This window comes from Aethalodelphis obliquidens, unplaced genomic scaffold, assembly GCF_003676395.1.
Source record: "Aethalodelphis obliquidens isolate GAN/ISIS:26980383/991018 unplaced genomic scaffold, ASM367639v1 scaffold4, whole genome shotgun sequence".
In the NCBI taxonomy this organism is placed as follows: Eukaryota; Metazoa; Chordata; class Mammalia; order Artiodactyla; family Delphinidae; genus Aethalodelphis; species Aethalodelphis obliquidens.
In genome coordinates this window covers 8556345-8575795 of record NW_020837948.1, presented here as the reverse complement: position 1 = coordinate 8575795, position 19451 = coordinate 8556345, and the positions used below count along the sequence as shown (strand labels likewise).

The following is a 19451-nucleotide window of genomic DNA, read 5'->3' as shown; positions in this document are numbered from 1 at the left end:
AGTAAGTCAGACAGAGAAAGACAAGTAGCATATGATATTGCTTATATGCGGAATCTAAAAAAAAAAAAAAATATATATATATATATATATATATATATATATACATGAGATACAAAACTTATTTACAAAACAGAAACAGACTCACAGACTTAGAGAATGAACTGGTTAGCACGGGGTAAGGGTGTGGGGGAAGGACAGAGTGAAAGTTTGGGATTGACATGTACACAGTGCTATATTTAAAACAGATAACCAACAAGGACCTATTCTATAGCACAGGGAACTCTGCTCAATACTCTGTAATAGCCTAAATGGAAGAAGAACCTGAAAAAGAACAGATACATGTATATGTATAACTGAATCACTTTGCTGTTCACCTGAAACTAACACAACATTGTTTTACTCCAATATAAATAAAAAAGAAAAAGAAGATACATGGGAAAGCCCCAAATACTTGGAGATTTTAACAATACATTTGTGCATTACGTAAGGGTCAAAGAAGAAATCTCAAGAGAAATTTTAAAATAATTTGAATTAAATTTTCATTCAACTTAACAAAATTTGTGGGATCCAGCAAAAGTAGTGCTTAGAGGGAAATTCATAGCACTGAATGCACAGATTAGGGAAAAAGAAAGATCTGAGAGCAATAATCTAAGCTTTAACTTTAAGAAACTAGAGAAAGATAAGTAACATAAAACTAAAGCAAGTAGGAGAAAAGAAATAAAAATTAGATTAAAAAATCATTGAAATTAAAGACAAAAAATCAATGGATAAACAAAACAAAACCTGGTTCTTTGAAAAGATCAAAGATTCTTTGAAAGTTGATAAATTTCTATCCAAGATAACCAAGCAAAAAAGAGAAATGACAAAAATTACTAATATTAGAAATAAAAGAGGGATCCATCACTACTGATCTATGGACATTAAAAGGATAATTAAGAAGTAATATGAACAACTCTGTGCTTGCAAATTTGATGACTTAGATGAACCAGACCAATTCCCTGAAAGACATAAACTACCAAAACTCACACAAGAAGAAATAGATAACCTGAATAGTCCTATATCTATTTTAAAAATTGAATCAATAATCAATAACTCTCAGCAAACCAGGAATAAAGAGGGAACTTCTTTAACTTGATAAAATGTATCTATAAGAAACATAACTTCATACTTAATGGTGAGAAACTTGAAGCTTTCTCACTCAGATCTGGTAAAAGGCAAGAATGAACCTTCTCACCATTGCTTTCCTACATTGTACTAGAAGCCCTTGCTAATGCAACAAGGCAGGAAAAAGAAATAAAAGGTATACAGATTAGGAAGGAAGACATAAATGCCATGATTGCTTATGACTGCTTTATTCAGAAAATCTGAAAGAAGTGACCAAAAAACTCCTGGAATAAAGAGGCAGTTATAGAAGGTTGCAGGATATAAGGTTAATATACAAAAGTCAATTGCGTTCTTATATACCATCAGTGAACAGTTCAAATTTGAAATTATAAACACAGTATCATTAATATTAACCAAAAAAAAAGAAATATCTGAAATATTTAGGTATAAATCTTTTAAAAATGTACAAGATCTATAGGAGGAAAATTACAAAACTCTAATTAAAGAAATCAAAGAAGATATAAATAAACAGCAAGCTATTCCATGTTCATGGACAGGAAGTCTTGCTATTGCTAACATATCAATTTTTCCCAGTTTAATCTACAGATTCAATGCAATCTCAATCAAAATCCCGTAAGTTATTTTGTGGATATCAACAAACTGATTTTAAAGTTTGGAGAGGCAAATGATCCAGAACAGTCAACACAACACTGAAGGAAAAGAACAAATTTGGAGGACTCATATTATCTGACTTGAAGAATTATTATAAAGATGGGGGCTTCCCTGGTGGTGCAGTGGTTAAGAATCCGCCTGCCAATGCAGGGGACACAGGTTTGAGTCCTGGTCCAAGAAAATCCCACATGCCGTGGAACAACTAAGCCCATGTGCCACAACTACCGAGCCTGCACTCTAGAGCCCACAAGCCACAACTGCTGAGCCCGTGTGCCACAACTACTGAAGTCCACGCACCTAGAGCCTGTGCTCCACAACAAGAGAAGCCACTGCAATGAGAAGCCTGTGCGCTGCAACAAAGAATAGCCCCCGCTCTCCACAACTAGAGAAAGCCCACGCACAGCAATGAACACCCAGCGTAGACAAAAATAAATAAATTTATATTAAAAAAGAATTATTATAAAGATACAGTGATCAAGACAGTGTGGTACTGCTGAAAGAACAGACAAATAGATCAATGAAACAAAACAGAGAGCTCAAAAATAGAGCCCCAGAAATATACTCAATTGATATTTGATAAAGGAGCAAAAGCAATACATGGAGCAAAGATAAGTCTTTTCAACAAATGATGCTGGAACAAGTGGACATTCATATGAAAAAATATGCACCTAGACAAAGACTTTACAGCTTTCACCAAAAAAAAAAAAAATCAAAATGGATAATATACCTAAATGTAAATGCAAAATCATAAAACTTCTAGAGCATAACATGTGAAAAACCTTAATGATCTTGTGTTTGGTAATGAATTTTTAGATAAAACACCAAAGGCACTATTCAGGGAAAAAAAGAAATTGTTAAGTTGGACTTCATTAAAATTTAAAACTCTGCTCTGTGAAAATATTACAAGAATGAAAAGACAAGCCACAGACTAGGAGAAAGTATTTGCAAAACACGTATCTGATAAAGGATTGATATCCAAAATACACAAAAAAACCTAAAAACTGAACAATAATAAAAGCAACAAACCAAGTTAAAAATGGACGAAAGATTGAACAGATATCTCACCCAAAAAGATATATAGATTGCAAATAAGTATTTGAAAAGATGCTCAACCTCGTATGTCATTAGGAAACTGCAAATTAAAACAATGAAATACTGTTACACATCTATTAGTATGGTTAAAAAAAAACAAAACAAAACCTGACATATCAAATGCTGACAAGGATATGGAACAACAGTAACTCTAATTAACTGCTAGTGGGAATGCAAAATGATACAGTCACTTTAGAAGACAGTTGGCAGTTTCTTACAAATCCAAACACAGTCTTCTGTGAACATCTAGCAATTATGCTCCTAGGTACTGACTCAGTTGAACTGAAAACTTAAGTCTATACAAAACCCCGCACATGAATGTTTAGAGAAACATTATTTATAATCACCAAAAACTAGCAATCAAGAAGATGTCCTTCAATTGAGGTGAATGGAGAAACTGCGGTACATCCACACAGTGGGATATTACACAGTGAATTTTTTTATATAAATGAGCCATAAGCGACAAAAAAGACATAGAAGAATCTTAACTGCATATAGCTAAGTCAAAGAACCAGTCTAAAAGGGCTACATACTATATATGATTTCCAGAATATGACATTCTGAAACAGGCAAAATTATAGACAGAGATCAGTAGCCAATGGGTTTGGTGGGAAGGGAGAAAGAAAAGATAGGTGAAGCATAGGCGACTTTCAGAGTGGTGAAACTACTCTGTCTGATACTGTAATAGTGAAACATGACATTATGCATTTTTCAAAACGCATCCAACTGTACAATACAAAGAATGGAACTCAATGCAGACTACGGATTTTAGTTAATAATAATGTATAAATATTGGTTCATTAATTGTAACAAATATACCACACTAATGAAATATGGTAATAATCAGTGAAACTATGGGTAGTGGGGAGAGAGCTATATGCAAAAACTTTCTGAACTGTTAGCTCAATTATTCTGTAACTCTGACACTGTTAGAATTAAGTCTACTAATTACATGTGTATATACACATATATATCTACATATGTACATACACATATATATGTGAAATTAAGCTATTTACACTCTTAATTAATAATACAGAGTGGCCAAGAAATAGAGGATATAACAGATAGCCACGTCTCCAAATCTACCATTTTGTTCATGGTTTGTTTTGTTGTTTTTCATTCTCATTCCCAACACTCCAGAAGAGGCTTCATTATCCAGCCCGTATTGGGCTTGCTCCAAAGATACAAACATGGATAGTTTCAGAAAATGGAAGAGAATCAGACTGAATTTACAGACTAAAAGAGAATTGGGTCTAGATTAGTGGATATAAATCACCAACCCCTAAAACAGACGTTTAAATTTTAATAATGCTCAGTGGCCAGGACGCTACAAAATTATACGATATATGGGTTAATACAACTGGCAGAGATAGAGCTTATGGCGAACTAGAGAGAGCTTGTCTGGCTTAAAGGCCTAAAGGTTCAAATGTTTGTAAAAAACAAGGAGGCCAAGTAAAATGTGTGCTGGCTGGAGTTCTCTCACCTACCTGTTAACCTGGTCTCAGTAACTTTATTCAACACAGATAAAATAGAAAAGCATTTATGTTGAGCCTAATGTGTCCCTCTGTTTCTTTAACTGTAGAACACTTACTGAAATATCAAATCTATTGATAGAAAATTTATCCAATGCAGCCTAAATCATTAACATTTGCTTTAAGCAACTCAGTATAATTTACCTCTTGAATCATACAAAAAGTATCATTAAATTAATTTTTAAAAATACACCTTGGAGGGTCTTCCCTGGTGGCACAGTGGTTGAGAGTCCACCTGCCGGTGCAGGGGACACGGGTTCATGCCCCGGTCCGGGAAGATCCCACATGCTGCGGGGCGGCTGGGCCCGTGAGCCATGGCCGCTGAGCCTGCGCGTCCAGAGCCTGTGCTCCGCAACGGGAGAGGCCGCAACAGTGAGAGGCCCGCGTACCGCAAAAAAAAACAAAAAAACAAAACAAAACAAAAAAATACACCTTGGGACGTCCCTGGTGGTCCAGTGGTTAAGACTCCATGCTTCCAATGCAGGGGGCGTGGGTTTGATTCCTGGTCGGGGAACTAAGATCCCACATGTGCAGGGTGCGGCCAAAAAACAAAACACCTCAAAGAAATTCTCATTTTAAGCAAACATCCTGACATAAAATTATTTATATAATCGTATGTTCATAAAACGATCAAATTTTGAGCTTTCACATGAAAGCTTTTAGAAACATACAAAGAGGTCTACATGAATTGAGAAGTTATGAAGATAATACAGACAGCCAAGCAAAGTCAGCTCATTAAATTTGTTTGAAATTCCGTCTAGAAATATTGAGGGAATGTACTTCATTTCCTCTATACTTCATCTATAAGAAACATTTATGTATATAAAACTTGATTTAATCATGAATGGCTCCAGAAATGTAATAACCTGAATTCTTAAGGTATGAACAAATGAAATTATGAATAACTTCACACATAATTCATATATAGAGTGAAGATGCCAATGAACTAAAGAAACAGACGGCTTAAAAATACTATATTACTAAACTAGTGTTGAGTGTTTATAGTTTTAACGCTGTAAGATGAAAAAGTTATAGAGATTTGTTACACAATGTGAATGTATTTAACACTGCTGAGCTGTACACTTAAAAATGGTTAAGTGTTAAATTTAATGTGGTTTTACTTTTACCACAATAAAAAAAAATTTTTTAAATACTGTATTGTTTGTTAGAATGCTTCATTTGATAACTTATGAAAGGCCTAAAATGAATATGTTAACAAAAATATATGGCAGAAAATATTAGCTCTAACATAATTTTCACCAGTACAAATTACTTGCAAGACAAAAAAAGAAATAATAAAGCCTGAAATTTAATTCTCTAATGTGTTTTTCTGTACATTTCCTCTAACCACTGTGTTTACTGCACAAGAAAGATTTAAAAACTCACGTTTAACGTCTTTTATCCTAAAAATTATGGTGAATAACAGATGACTAGAAAATCTTCTCCTCCTCAATAACTGAATCCAGCCAATGAATATTATACAACAGTCATAAAGCAAACTTTTTCTTTTTTTTAAATTTTTTACAAAACTTTTTGGCCACGTCGTGCGACTTGCAGGATCTTAGTTCCCCAACCAGGGATCGAACCCGCACCCTCAGCAATGAAAGCTTAGAGTCCTAACCACTGGACCATCAGGGAATTGCCAAGTAAACATTTTCAATTGAAATAAATTAAAAACATGATTAAATATTCCATATTAATTTAGGTTATTTTTACCATACAATTGCTATTTAATGCTTACCTATAATTCTATCTCAAAAATCATACAGAACACTTCTATAAAACATACCTTTTATTTAGGAAAATAAGTTATTTTATCATAAATTCAAAGATTCTAGAATATGGCTGAGGCAATGAAATCTCTCCTTTTGAGAGAGGTTTAAAAAACCAGATTTACTTTCACTGCGGTTTAACACAAAAAGAGAAAAATGAAGAATAAAAAAGGATCAAAGTTGAAAATAAACATGAGTTCTCTCTTATTGTCAAATTTACTAAATACACAACTCCTTAGTCATTTCCATTTTAAAAAAAAAAGTATATTACATGACATGCGTACAGTTTCACAATAGCAATCCTGCAATATCACAGGCTAAAATAGGCTTTCACTTCAAAATGTAACAGTTCATATTTAAGCAAACAATTCAGAAGACCCCTAACCCAATAAGGGACCATACAACACAAGCCAATGAATAAAAGTGAGGTACATGGACTACTGGTGATAATAAACCTTATGTGTACACAGATACATATTTTTAATTTTAATTATTATGCATTCATTTTTACAGCTTGCTTATTACAGCAAAGAAGGGTGATTCCCCATCTAGGGTAATGATGCACACATTCTGAAATACACTTATTTAGGTATAAAATAGGGTCAATTTAAAGAGAAACATCAAATTAAAATGGCATAGATGATATGCAGATTTGGCAATACTGTGAAGGTGAGCTGTGAATGACTTTTAAGAAGCACTGCTGTAGGTTATATTTGTCATAGAAAACAGCAGTCACATTAATGTTGGGTCTTCTGCTAAGTACTTTACATACATTATCTCATTCTATCTTTACAACAATCTATTAGATTATTACTAAATTGAATTCACAGGTATTACATTAGAAAACTAAGGGTCAAAAATGCTAACAAATCAAAGGCAGAGCCAGGGTTAGCCCATAGGTCTGTCTGTCAGGTACTAAAGTCTGAGTTCTTGGGCTAAGTGTTATACTATTTCTCCAGTCTAAAGGAGGAAAGACTGAGAGGATGAGAGGATGAAGTAAAACTGAAATGAATCTCTTTGAGACAGAAACACATCAGTCATTTAGCGTGATTCCCAACATAAGTTCATATGTAATATGTTTCCTTGCCATAATTAGAGTGCAGTTACAGCACTTGCTGGAGCTTCAGGCTCCAAGCTTTGTTGTGTCAGAAAATACTGCTAGAGAAAGGATTAAGCAACAGAGTAATATGGAACATCAAGTTCATATTCCCTATAGCCGTGTATCTTTGTATTCCACGTATCTAAGAACATGTGATTACCATCACTGGTTAAATAACACTTAACCAGTCCCTACATCTAGGAGCCCAACAAAGGACAAAGCACATTTCTGCTAAAACAAGGGTCTCTTCTGGTCATATCTGCTTGTCTAGTGGGCCAGTGCTAGAAACCATACCACTGACTCCTCCCACGTGTGCTTGAATTCGAAGCACTTTTATATTTAATAACAAAGGAGTCAATGGCCCACTGAATTACACCCTCATTTGACTATGGGACAGAGAAATTTAAAGAATTAAATTTTATTAGAATAAGTTAAAAAAATAAATAAATTTTCCAGTGTACACTGCAAAACAATTCTATATTATGAAAAGCCGGAGAATAGGTACCTGAATTCATTTAGGGCATCAACTATTCGATTATATGCCAAACTCCTCTGACTGGCATCAGCTGATCTCCGGCTCATTTTCATAGCCTTGAAAGCAATCAAATAGTTAATTCTTATACTGATCATGGGCAAAATATGGGGGGAAAAAAAGTAAAAGACAAAGTCACATATTTCCACAACATTCTACCCATCATTCTTAACTAGATATACATAAAGAAGGCACACATATTTCTAGTGGCTTTCTTTTATTTTATTTTTTTTGCACCTTTGGTCATTTAATGAGTATAATAAAATTCAAATTCCTCCAATGGTAAGCCTCTTACTTAACTGTCAAACCACAGAATGTCAACACACAACGAGGATGATGTTGACAGTTTCTGGGTTACATAAAACTTTTTTCTCCCAAACAGATCATAAAATGATAAGTCAGTAACAACAGCTCCTGGGTTTCACTAATATTTCATAAACAATGGTTCTGTTAACTAAATCCTTTTTTAAAATCTAAAATATAAAGATGCTACTGAAAGATATATCAAGTTATTAGTAATATCTGCTTTCCTAAAAACATATTTAGCCAAAGTTGATAAGTCCTGCTTTAGGTAGACAAAAAGGGGATCAGGATTAGAATATGGATATCAGAAAGAACTTTGAAATTTTTAAAACTTTTTCAAAAATATGTAATTATGCATTACTTATGTAATTACATATTATTTTTAAAATGTTTAAACATATATTTAAGAAAATGTTAGACTACTTCAGGCCAGAATCGTTCACGTTCATCCAAAAGCTTCAATAGGGTAAAAGTGACAGTTAACTTTATGTTTTCACTAACTGCTGAGAGACTCCCAATTTATAAAGAAATATTCTTTAGCTAGAATCGAGCAGTATTCTTCCTTAATTTTACCAACAATAAAAAATTTTACATTATAGATCTCAAAAGGTAGCGCAGACTTTGAAATAATTCCCACAGTGCTCAGAAACAGCATCCATAGATTTTCATTAAAAAAATAAGTAAGTGATAGTTTGAAAACTGGCCCTAGAACATAACTTATTTGGATGGTTCAGTGTTTACTACATTCTATGATTAATTACCAACTACAGAACGTTCTAAACTAAGTCCTATTCATTTATATGAAAGCATTCACTCAGCTTTATCTTTCAGCTTTATTAAGAAATAAGATGTTAAACTTGAACAAACATCCACACAACTCTAAGTACTGCAATGTGCACTTTCGGTATAGAATGAACAAAACATTAAAACATTTAAAAAGTAATGTTTAATGAGTTCTATAGTGCCTGAATATTTCAAGTTTTATACAAAGTTTAAACACTTCTGCAAGCAACTGAAATGTCAGTTCAACCACAGCTTAATATTCCATGTATTGACTTTGGCAACAACAGACTACAAAAAGAGACTGCAGCAAACTGTAGAAAATGTCACCAGTGCTGAACTTCTGAAAAAGTAAATGAAAATGTACTTTACTCATCTGCTCAGTAAAAAGGTACTGCTAATAATCTATTTGTCTTTAACAGATTTAATGTAAATAACTAATATAGTGTCTTCTCTAGAGGCAGATGATCCTCAGACACTAATGAGTTACTGAAATGCATCCTCTGCTTTCTAGAACATTCTAATTGGTCTCGCATCTCTACTCTCTTTTACTAGTCTCTTTTAAACATACTGCCAAAATAATGTTCCTATAGTACAATTTGAAGACAGCCTAACAAAGTCAAAAATTCTGGCAAGCATTCTAGACTCTCTGTGATCTGGTCACCATTAACTCTGCCAGCCATATCACTCACTACTCCTCTTTGTATCTTTTCCTTTCTGCATATTGTCACAGGGATTAAGAACTTTAGTTACACCCACTGATAGATCAACTTATAGGAATCTCTTATAAAATATAATCTGGAAAATTCACCAAGATGTTAACTGCAATGTAGCTATAACTGTGAAAAAGCAGAAATTACATAATAAAAAAGTTATTTAAATGGAGGAAAGCCACTAAAATATATTCAAGAACCATTTAAAATGAGAAATGTGTATGTTAACAATGATGAATTTTTCAAAATGGGCACATAATTAAAACAGCATGAACACAGCACAGTCCCAATCAAGTAAAAGTACAATACACATAGAAAAGGCCTGGGTAAGACTTTCAGCAAAATGTTAATGAGTTATCTTTGGGCGACAAGGATATCAATTTTTCTTGTTATTCTGCAATATCCATTTTTCAAAACTTTGTTTAAAAAATCCTACACATCCTTTAAGATACAGTTCAAATGAAACATCTTCCCAGTAGGAAGTCATTTTTCTTCCCTATGAACTCCTAAAAAACTTTGATTTTCCTTCTTTTTTGGTTATCTTTATGTTCTATCATATATTCACAATTTTCTTACGTTACATCAATTTATTACATGCACTATCAGCAGCATTTGACACAACTGATCACTCCTAACTTCTTAAACTACTTTCTTCACCTGGCTCATCCCTAAAAGTACTCTCTCTTGTTTTTCCTCCTATTTGAATAGCCAATCCTCAGTCTCCCCTGCTGGCTCTCAATTCCTCAAATTTTAACTACTGAAACGCTCTACAAATCAGGCCTATGATCTCCTCTCCTCTCTTCTCTCTCTCAATCAGTTTCTTGGCTAAAAATACCATATATACACTGGTGACTGTCCAGCCTGGACCTTTCCCCTAAACTCTAGACTCACAACAACTTGGATGTACAGGAGGCACTGCAAACAAACTGCTGATCTTCCTCCACCAAACCTGTTCCATTTGTAGTTTTCCCATGTTAGTACTGGCAATTCCATCCTTCTTACTGCTCAAAAGAAAAATCCCAAGTCAACCTCTATTATTCTTTCTCTTAACCCCAATTCGGTCCATCAGCTAATCTCCTTAGCTCTATTTTCAAAAATATCCAGAATCCAACCACTTGTCACCAATTCCATCACGAAAGTGCTTTAAGTATCCACCATCTCTCACCTGAATTACTTCAACAGCCTTGTAACTGATCCCAAAGCATCCACCTTTGCCCCTGAAATCTATTCTCCATCAGCAGTAAGAGTGATTCTCATGAATAATGTCATTTCCCTACTCAAAACACTCCAATGGTTTCCCATCTTTCTTAAGAGTAAATGCCAATGCTCATACCATGGTATCCTATAAATTCCTACATGATCTGGTCCTATTTCTAACTTAGCCACTTTGGCATCCTTACTCCTCCTTGCTGATGCTCAAGCATCAGGCTTACTCCTTTGCCCCTCCTGGAGCATTCTTCTCTCAGATGGTTATAGCTGACTTCCTCCATATCTCTGGACCATATGTCATTTTATCAGGAGCTTTCTTGACTATCTTATAAAAATTTGTAATCCTTCCATCCAGCATTCCTTAAAAAGCTTTCTCTGTTTTATTTTTCTCCATAGCACTTATTACCATCTAAAATCTTATATATTCATTTGTTTATTTTCTATGCCATGAGGTCAGGAGTGTTGCTTTTTTTCACATCTTATCCTCAGTTGCTAGAATAGTGCCTGCCACATTCTAGGCCCTCAAATACTTATTTATTGAATGGATAAATGACCTTACAACTTTTTTTTAGGTAGTAGGCTTCTTAAAAGGAGCTGAAGTCTACTTTGCATCTCTCAGATCACTTTGTAGGGTACCTGCACAGATTCTGTTAATTTTTCTGCCAAATGAATAAACACAATGCTTAAGCAAGAGAATAAGATTCAAAGGAAAATAAAATAAAAAATATAAATAAACCATAAACATAACTATGCTTACCTGTTCTATTGCACTCTTTAATTTGTTCATGTGGCTTTCAAACAGAGGAAAATGTGAAAAAAAGAATTCATTAAATTTGTTACTTTCATCTTCATCTTTGGATAATGAAAAGATTACCCCAATTGCAATCTTCTTTTTCCTCACAATCCCTGGGTTAGGGCCACAGCTCTCCTCTGACAGATTAAAACTTTCTTCTATAGACCTTAAAAATAAATGGTTTTTCATTTTAAAAAAATATAAAAATAATTAAATTCACAATTCAATCCCCTTGCTAATTAAATGTAGGCAAGCTAAAGGTCTTCCAGTGTTTTATCAAGTAAATCTAAAAATCCATACCAATTGTGTACTTCTTTGAGAAATCTACTGGCTATTCCTTTATACTCATATTTTTGTAAGAAATTTTAATAGAGAGTCAGATTGGAAACATTTTTGTTCAATTAGAAGTCACTAAAAAAGTAGATAATCCCAATGTATAAGCAACCTAAAAGAGCCTGAATTTTAAGGTTTATAGATGAGTCTGATATAATCTCTTCACTGTTCTAGAATATACTTATCTCCCCTTTAGATTCCAGGAATAAAATCAAAGGTGAAGGAATAAAGGGAGTGAATAAAAAAGGAAACAAGAAGCTTCATCATCTTTAGCTGTACTTAACACAGACTAAAAAAAAAAAATCTATCAAGAATGAATTAACTTGCCAAAATAGAAACATGAAAAACTGAAATATCAAAACATGCAGTAAATGGATCAAAGACCAAAACAGAAGAGTTAAAACTATAAAACTCTTAGAAGAAAACATAGGGTAAAAGCTTCATGACGCTGGATATGGCAATGGTTTCTTGGATATGACAACAAAGGTAAAGGCAACAGAAGAAAAAAATAAATAAATTGGGCTACATAAAAATGAAAAACTGTTGTGTATCAAAAGAAACTATCAACAGAATAAATGGGTAACTAATCAAATGGGACAAAATATTTGCAAAGCATATATCTGATAAGGAATTCATATCCAGAAATATATAAAGAACTCCTACAATTCAACAACAACCACCAAAAAAAACACCTGATTTAAAAATGGGTAAAACACTTGAATAGACTATCTCCAAAGAAAACATAAGTATGGCCCATAAGAAAGCAAAAACATGCTCAACATCACTAGCCATCAGGTAAATGCAAATTGAAACTACAAGGAGATACCACTTCACACCCATAAGGATGGTTATTATTAAAAATAAAAAAAAAAAAAGGAAATTAACTACTGGTGAGGATGTGGAGAAATTAGAACTCTTGTGCAGTTCTAGTCAGGGAAATTTCTTAGTGGTACAGTTGTTAGTACTCCACGCTTTCAGTGCAGGGGACACGTGTTCAATCCCTGGTCAGGGAACTAAGATATGCAGCGTGGCCAAAAACAAAAAAACACCCTGGCCATTTCTAGGGGGAATGAAAGTAAAATGGTACAGCCACTGTGGTGAAGAGTATGGCAGTTCCTTAAAAACTTCAACAGAGAATTATGATATGATCCAGAAATTCCACTTCTGGGCATATAACCAAAAGAATTGAAAGTGGAGACTTGAAAGGCATTTGTAGACTCACGTTCATATCAGCATATTCACAACAGCCAAAAGGTGGAAGCAATCCAAATGTCCAAGGACAGATGAGTGGATAAACAAAATGTATATACCATGGAATGTATATGTATATACAATGGAATGTTAGTCATAAAAAAAATGAAATTCTGATACATGTTACAATATGGGTGAACCCTGAAGGCATGCTAAAGTGGAATAAGGCAGACATAAAAGGATAAATATTCTCTGATTCCACTTATATGAGGTATGTAGAGCAATCAAATTTACAGAGAAAAAAAATAGCATAGTAGTTCCCAGGGGCTAAGGGGAGGGAGGAATGGGGAATTATTGCTTAATGTGTATAAAGGTTCAGTTTGTGGAGATAAAGTTCTGGACGTGAATGGCTATGGCTGCACAACAATGTGAAGGTACTTAATGCCATTGAACTATACAGCTAATAATGGTTAAAATAGTAAATTGTATGTTACGCATAACTTACCACAATTTTTTAAAATGTAGTACACTTTAAAAGTTTCCAGTTCCAGACTTGAAAAATACAAAATACAAGGTCCAGGCTCTTAACATACACAATTGTGTTAAAGGAACTATTCAATCTTGTGGTAAATTAAAAGTCCCGGCCTTCCCTGGTGGCGCAGTGGTTGAGAGTCCACCTGCCGATGCAGGGGACACGGGTTCGTGCCCCGGTCCAGGAAGATCCCACATGCCGCGGAGCGGCTAGGCCCGTGAGTCATGGCCGCTGAGCCTGCGCATCCGGAGCCTGTGCTCCGCAACAGGAGAGGCCACAACAGTGAGAGGCCCGCGTACCACAAAAAAAAAAAAAAAAGTCCCAACTTACCATCTAGGAAACACCCCATTCTCCAAACTTGTTGTTTGGCTACGTCGCCAGCGTCGCTGGTAGCTGCTGGCACAACTTCGGGTAAGTGAGGAGTTTGGAGAGGGAAATGGTGTAATAAGCAAGCTGCTGAGAGATGCTGTCAAGTCAGAGTAAGAACAAGTATAATGTATAAGTTAATAATTACTAAAAACAAGAACAGATTTCTTTTTTAACAAATTTAAGAGTGGTGACTCAAATTTTCCATTTTGCTGAATGAGGCTCTAAAATTTCCATTTAAAAAAATACATCATTGTTGGAGCAAGGTCCCAGAAAAAAATCACATACTAAAAGTGAGCTGGCAAGAGACCCTGATACAATCCCCTTTTGACATCCTTACCTTCCCCACCCCCACCCCAGACGAAAATGCTACTTTGAAATAAAGCTTTATTCCTTTGGCCATGACACTGTCTCCTAGCTTAGCTGAATCCTTAGTCCTTAAATTAAATACGATGCAGTTCAATTCCAATGCAGCAGCTGGATTTTAAGAACAAAAGCTAATTTGAAAATAAGTGTTTGAATGCCATTTAAAACATCATTTAAAAGTACTCATGGAATGGGGCTTCTCTGGTGGCACAGTGGTTGAGAGTCCACCTGCCGATGCAGGGGACACGAGTTCATGCCCCGGTCCGGGAAGATCCCACATGCCGCGGAGTGGCTGGGCCTGTGAGCTATGGCCACTGAGCCTGCGCGTCTGGAGCCTGTGCTCTGCCACGGGAGAGGCCATAACAGTGAGAGGCCCGCGTACCACACACACAAAAAAAGTACTCATGGAGGGACTTCCGGGGCGGTCCAGTGGTTAAGACTCCACAATTCCAATGCAGGGGGCACAGGTTCGATCCCTGGTCGGGCAACTAAGATGCCACATGCTGCGTGGCGGCCAAAAAAAAAAAAAAAAAGAAGTACTCATGGATCACTTGTGCATAGGTAGCCACCTCTGAATGCTTGGGTACTTTTACCAAGAGTCATGACTATACCTATCAAGCTCCAAGAAAGAGTAAATCCTATAGATTGCTCTCTGGAACATTGCTCTCTGGAACACTGCTCTCTGGAACAGACACATCCCAATAGAGTCCACTCTGATTATAAGTGCTGCAATCCCCTAACTATGGAAATTATTCTCTTCTGAAAACCCTTCTCTGCAATCCAAAAGCTCTGTTTCCTGCCTGGGGTATTAAAAGCTAAAATCCTTTCTTTTATGGGGGGATTCGTTCCTTCTCTCCACTTAATCTAGAGAGAAAAAGACCTCAAGGGCTTGCTTTTGTTTAGAAATATTATAGATTCCCATTTTCATCATTATAAACACACACTGAAAATTTGTAAAATAATCAAAAGGGAAGTATTATTATCATCTATAAAAAGATACATGCCAGATGATATATTATTTTGGACACCGGGACTGAAAACTAAGAGATTATCATTATGAAAATATGTTCATTTGAATTCTGACAAATTCAACGGTAAAGGGGAGAGCTCTATGTGCCATGCAAACATCTGGGCCACCAATGAATTAATTCTGGACTACTTTCTTGAAAATACCACATTTTATCAATTAGTAGTATAAAACTTTGTAGTCTAAGTTTAGGCATGTATAACTAATCTGGGTATGGCTTCTGTGAGAAATCAAATGTTACTCTAAATTTGGAAAAGCTCTGTTTTATCAAATTCTGTTATTAAAAATAACACAATCAGAAAAAGGAAGAAAATATACAATTAACTTAAACAGCATATATGAATTCAATGGCTTGGAGAAGCTTTACAGATCAGTCTTGCCAGGCCCTTCAATTTACAGATGAAGAAAATGAAGTATAGAGACATTAATTTATCACTTCTGAAATCTTGGATAAATAATGAAAACTAAATTCCTGCCACAGAAAACGAAATCTCTAGATTACATAGATGCAAACAGTATTAAGAGAAATACACTCTAGATTAGTTCCTAAGAACAAAAATAACTCAATTAGAAAAGAAGGGTGAGATTATTTGAAAGATGAGACTTCTCCTATTAGAGTAGTGGTTCTTAACTCGAGCTGTCCATCAGAATCAGTGGTTGAGTTTTTCATTTTTTGTTCCTCAAATACAGATGCCTAAGCCTTTCTCTAGGGTAAATCAAGAATCTTCAAGAGTAGAGTCCAGGTATCTGAAAAATTTTCTTGAAATTTCTCATGCATAACTAGGGATTACAATATATGGGAAGTTTGGAGTCTCCATCCAGACTCAAAACTGACTTGTGAACAATTTAGATAGCAGAGCCATGCAATGTGACAACACATACAGATAATCACAGTGGATAAAGTTTCTCATACCCAACAATAATTCAAACTTAAGAGTACTCCACCTTTCTCTTATGCTGATCTCTGAGCCCTGACACTTTTCCTTTTAACTGAAATGTCCTTCTTTCATGCCTTTGGCCAGATAACTCCTATTTATTTCAAGTATCAACACTCTGTAAAGCTTTACTCACACCCTGCCCCTTGCCCAGGCTAAGTTAGGTGCCGTTTTTCTGAACCTCTCCACAGGTCTATCACAGAACACCTCAAACAATAAACTATGACAGATGATTTTCCTGGCTATTCTCTCATTAGAAGCTGTGCTCGTTAAGGATAGAATCTGGGGTTTTTTTTGTTTTTTTCTTTTTAATCCTCACAATGTTTCAATAAAACTTTGTCAAATTTTGGAAGAGTACGTATTTCAAAGAAATATGTATAACACTGGCTCAAAATGCCTATGCTCCTCTGGGCAAGAGACAGTCTGACACTTTAAACCCTAGTTAGGAGAAAACAGATATAAGCAAATGTGTTTTTTCTACTATGCTATCTAAGCAGTCTCTTGAGCAATATTATTTTTCTTACACTGGCTAAGCCTAAGCCAGCCTGTATTCATCCAGGCCATGTTCCACCAGGCACATTTACCATTAAACATGAAAAATTTTTTAATTTAAAATATTTATCTCTGCTGTTTCTACCATCCTCTTGTAAGGCTAATATCAATACTAACAAACTGTGCACATAAAATTGGATGATAAAATTAAAGATAAAAAAGGAAATCAATGTCAGCTAACAGTGATCTCATCAAAAATTGGATTAATACATGAACCTGTCATTACCAGAGCGTGCTATGCCACTGTCTCTGTCCTCATTCAGCTCTCTTCCAGGCATGTCCATTGGGTTGCTGTGAACTGCAAATCAAGACAAAACTGTGACTTATAAAATACAGTGCTGTTCAGGTTGATGTTGTTCCTTTTATGTAGCAAACTAAATCATGCTCATCTCATTGCATTCCTTTATTTTTTTCAACAGCATGGCACAAACCCAACACCAAGAGCTATTACTCAGTTGAACAAGCTTTGAGATCTCTCTGAAGATTTGACATATAATATGAAATAATCTATGGTATAATACCTAAAGAAGCAAGGAATGACTAAAATAAGTATTTTAGAAGCATATTCAAAGATATATGAATATATTCACAATATACTGCTAAATGAAAAAAAGGCAATCTACTGACCAGTAAGAATGATGGTTGCTGGGGCTAAGTGACTGGTATATGATGGTTGTCTGCTATTCTGCCTATAAAAATGTATGTTTAAAAATTCTCCATAATAAAAATTTTAAGAAAGCTGAACAGTATAACCCCAATTTTGTTTTAAAACAAACAAACAAAATAAGGTGATTTCCAGTTGACAAGATGGCTAATATATTTTTTTGCCTATTTTTCATATTTTCCAAATTTTCTATAATATATATACATTGTTTGTATCTTACATTTGTAAGAAAAATAAATATTAATTAAAACAAGAAGTTGGATACAACTTCCTGGATACAGAAGCATGAACACACTCTACAATCATCTATTTAATGATGTAAACAAACATAGTCATACATGCCTTTTACAGAATATAATGGTGCTTGTTCATCTAAATTTTAGCTCCAAGAGAAATCATTCTTATGGAATAGTGTAGATCAGAAATTTTATAATAATAGTAAGATAGGATATTTTCTGCGATTGATGAACCATGATACAGAAGCTACTCAGCCATGGAAACAAGATAGTGTCACATTAGAAATTCCACTGGTATTATAAGAAATAACGTTCATACTATATTTTGGTTTAGGATTCTAAAGTTAAAATCATTATTACATAACAAAATAAGAAATGACAAACTGAAATTTCATGAAAATGTCAATTCCACTGATAACTTAGTTTCTGGAAACTTTAAGAACATATTCAGTAGAAAGATATTAAGTTCTTAAACTTCCTAAGCAATGTTTTCTCAACTACACCTTCCCCAACTGCATTTCTCTACTCTCTTGTTTCCACAGCTTAACTATGAATTCTAGACGCTGGGGCACACCAACTAGTCTACCCACACAGCACATGGCAAACCTGCAAAGAAAGAGGCGCTCCTGATCAGGCGGAGCGGACCCTGTTCAGAGAATGCCCGCCTGGGGCTGCAGAACTGTGAAAGACCTACATGGCAGAAACGTAAAATACATATGAAAGAGGGCTGTTAGAGAAGCCACAATGCGTCAGGAATAAAAGGTGAGCTAAGGAAGTACAAAAGCAGACCAACAGATATGGATGGAAACCTTTAAACAAGTAAGAATAATTCAAGCTGGCTTCCTATTTTTGAAACAGGATGGTTTCCCTCTGGTCATGGCTTATGTCAACATAACAATTTACTAATAAGTCCACATATAATAATAAAAATAAAACATAAATAATAAAAATAAGCTTCCACTATACAAGGTAAAATGTTCAATCCTTTCTCATCTAAAACAATGTTTTTAAAGATTCAAAACAGCACAGTAACGTTATCTATATAATTTGACATTTGCCAAATAAATTTATCTTTTAAAAAGTCAGTTTTAAGATTACAATATTGTGCAACTACAGTTAAGAAGAAAACCACCTAAGCACTTGACCGAAAAAACAGAACACAAAATAAAACAAAGTGCAAATAAAGAAAAGGGGTCTACTGACAAATAAGTATAAAATTGGTTTTTCTAAACTAGTGGTAAATTATAAAGTAACAGAAGAAACCAAAGTTCCTAGAGCAGGGGTCAGCCACTATGGAAGCAAGAAAGCTAATGCAGCCTGTCAGGGCCAGACTCCCAGCTGCCCAAGATAAGTAGCTGTCACACACTTGACCAAGAGAAGATAAGAGTCTGAAGACCCAGAGAGGGTAACATTCCAGCCCAGAAGCAAGCAGCTGAGTTACTTGTTAGTTATGCTTCATCAAGATGGCCTAAATAGCCATCTAGGAGGTTTATCTAGGATAGAACTGGGGACTTTTCCATTTTAAAAAGTGACAGATGTATTTTTCAAATTGCTAATAGGTATTTTTCTGTAACAAGAGTTTCTATAATTATAATGCATGTGCAGCAAACCTTCCATTTTCATTGTTCAGTTCCTTCTTAATTTT

The 19451-nt window shown here is 34.9% G+C and overlaps 1 protein-coding gene across 6 annotated transcripts in view; it reads right to left on the bottom strand.

Moving 5' to 3' along the window:
- The window catches only part of FNIP1 (folliculin interacting protein 1), a 132469-nt gene that overhangs the window by 37818 nt on the left and 75200 nt on the right, over window positions 1–19451 (bottom strand). For 4 of the 6 annotated variants that reach the window (XM_027098382.1, XM_027098375.1, XM_027098407.1 and 1 more), the window contains 5 exons: window positions 18413–18496; window positions 17133–17204; window positions 13991–14126; window positions 11569–11770; window positions 7780–7865 (listed from right to left, as the gene is read on the bottom strand). In XM_027098382.1, coding sequence (XP_026954183.1) covers window positions 7780–7865; window positions 11569–11770; window positions 13991–14126; window positions 17133–17204; window positions 18413–18496 — 580 coding nt within the window. The remainder of the gene's footprint in view (window positions 1–7779; window positions 7866–11568; window positions 11771–13990; window positions 14127–17132; window positions 17205–18412; window positions 18497–19451) is intronic. The other 2 variants (XM_027098391.1, XM_027098402.1) reach the window with 1 other exon arrangement.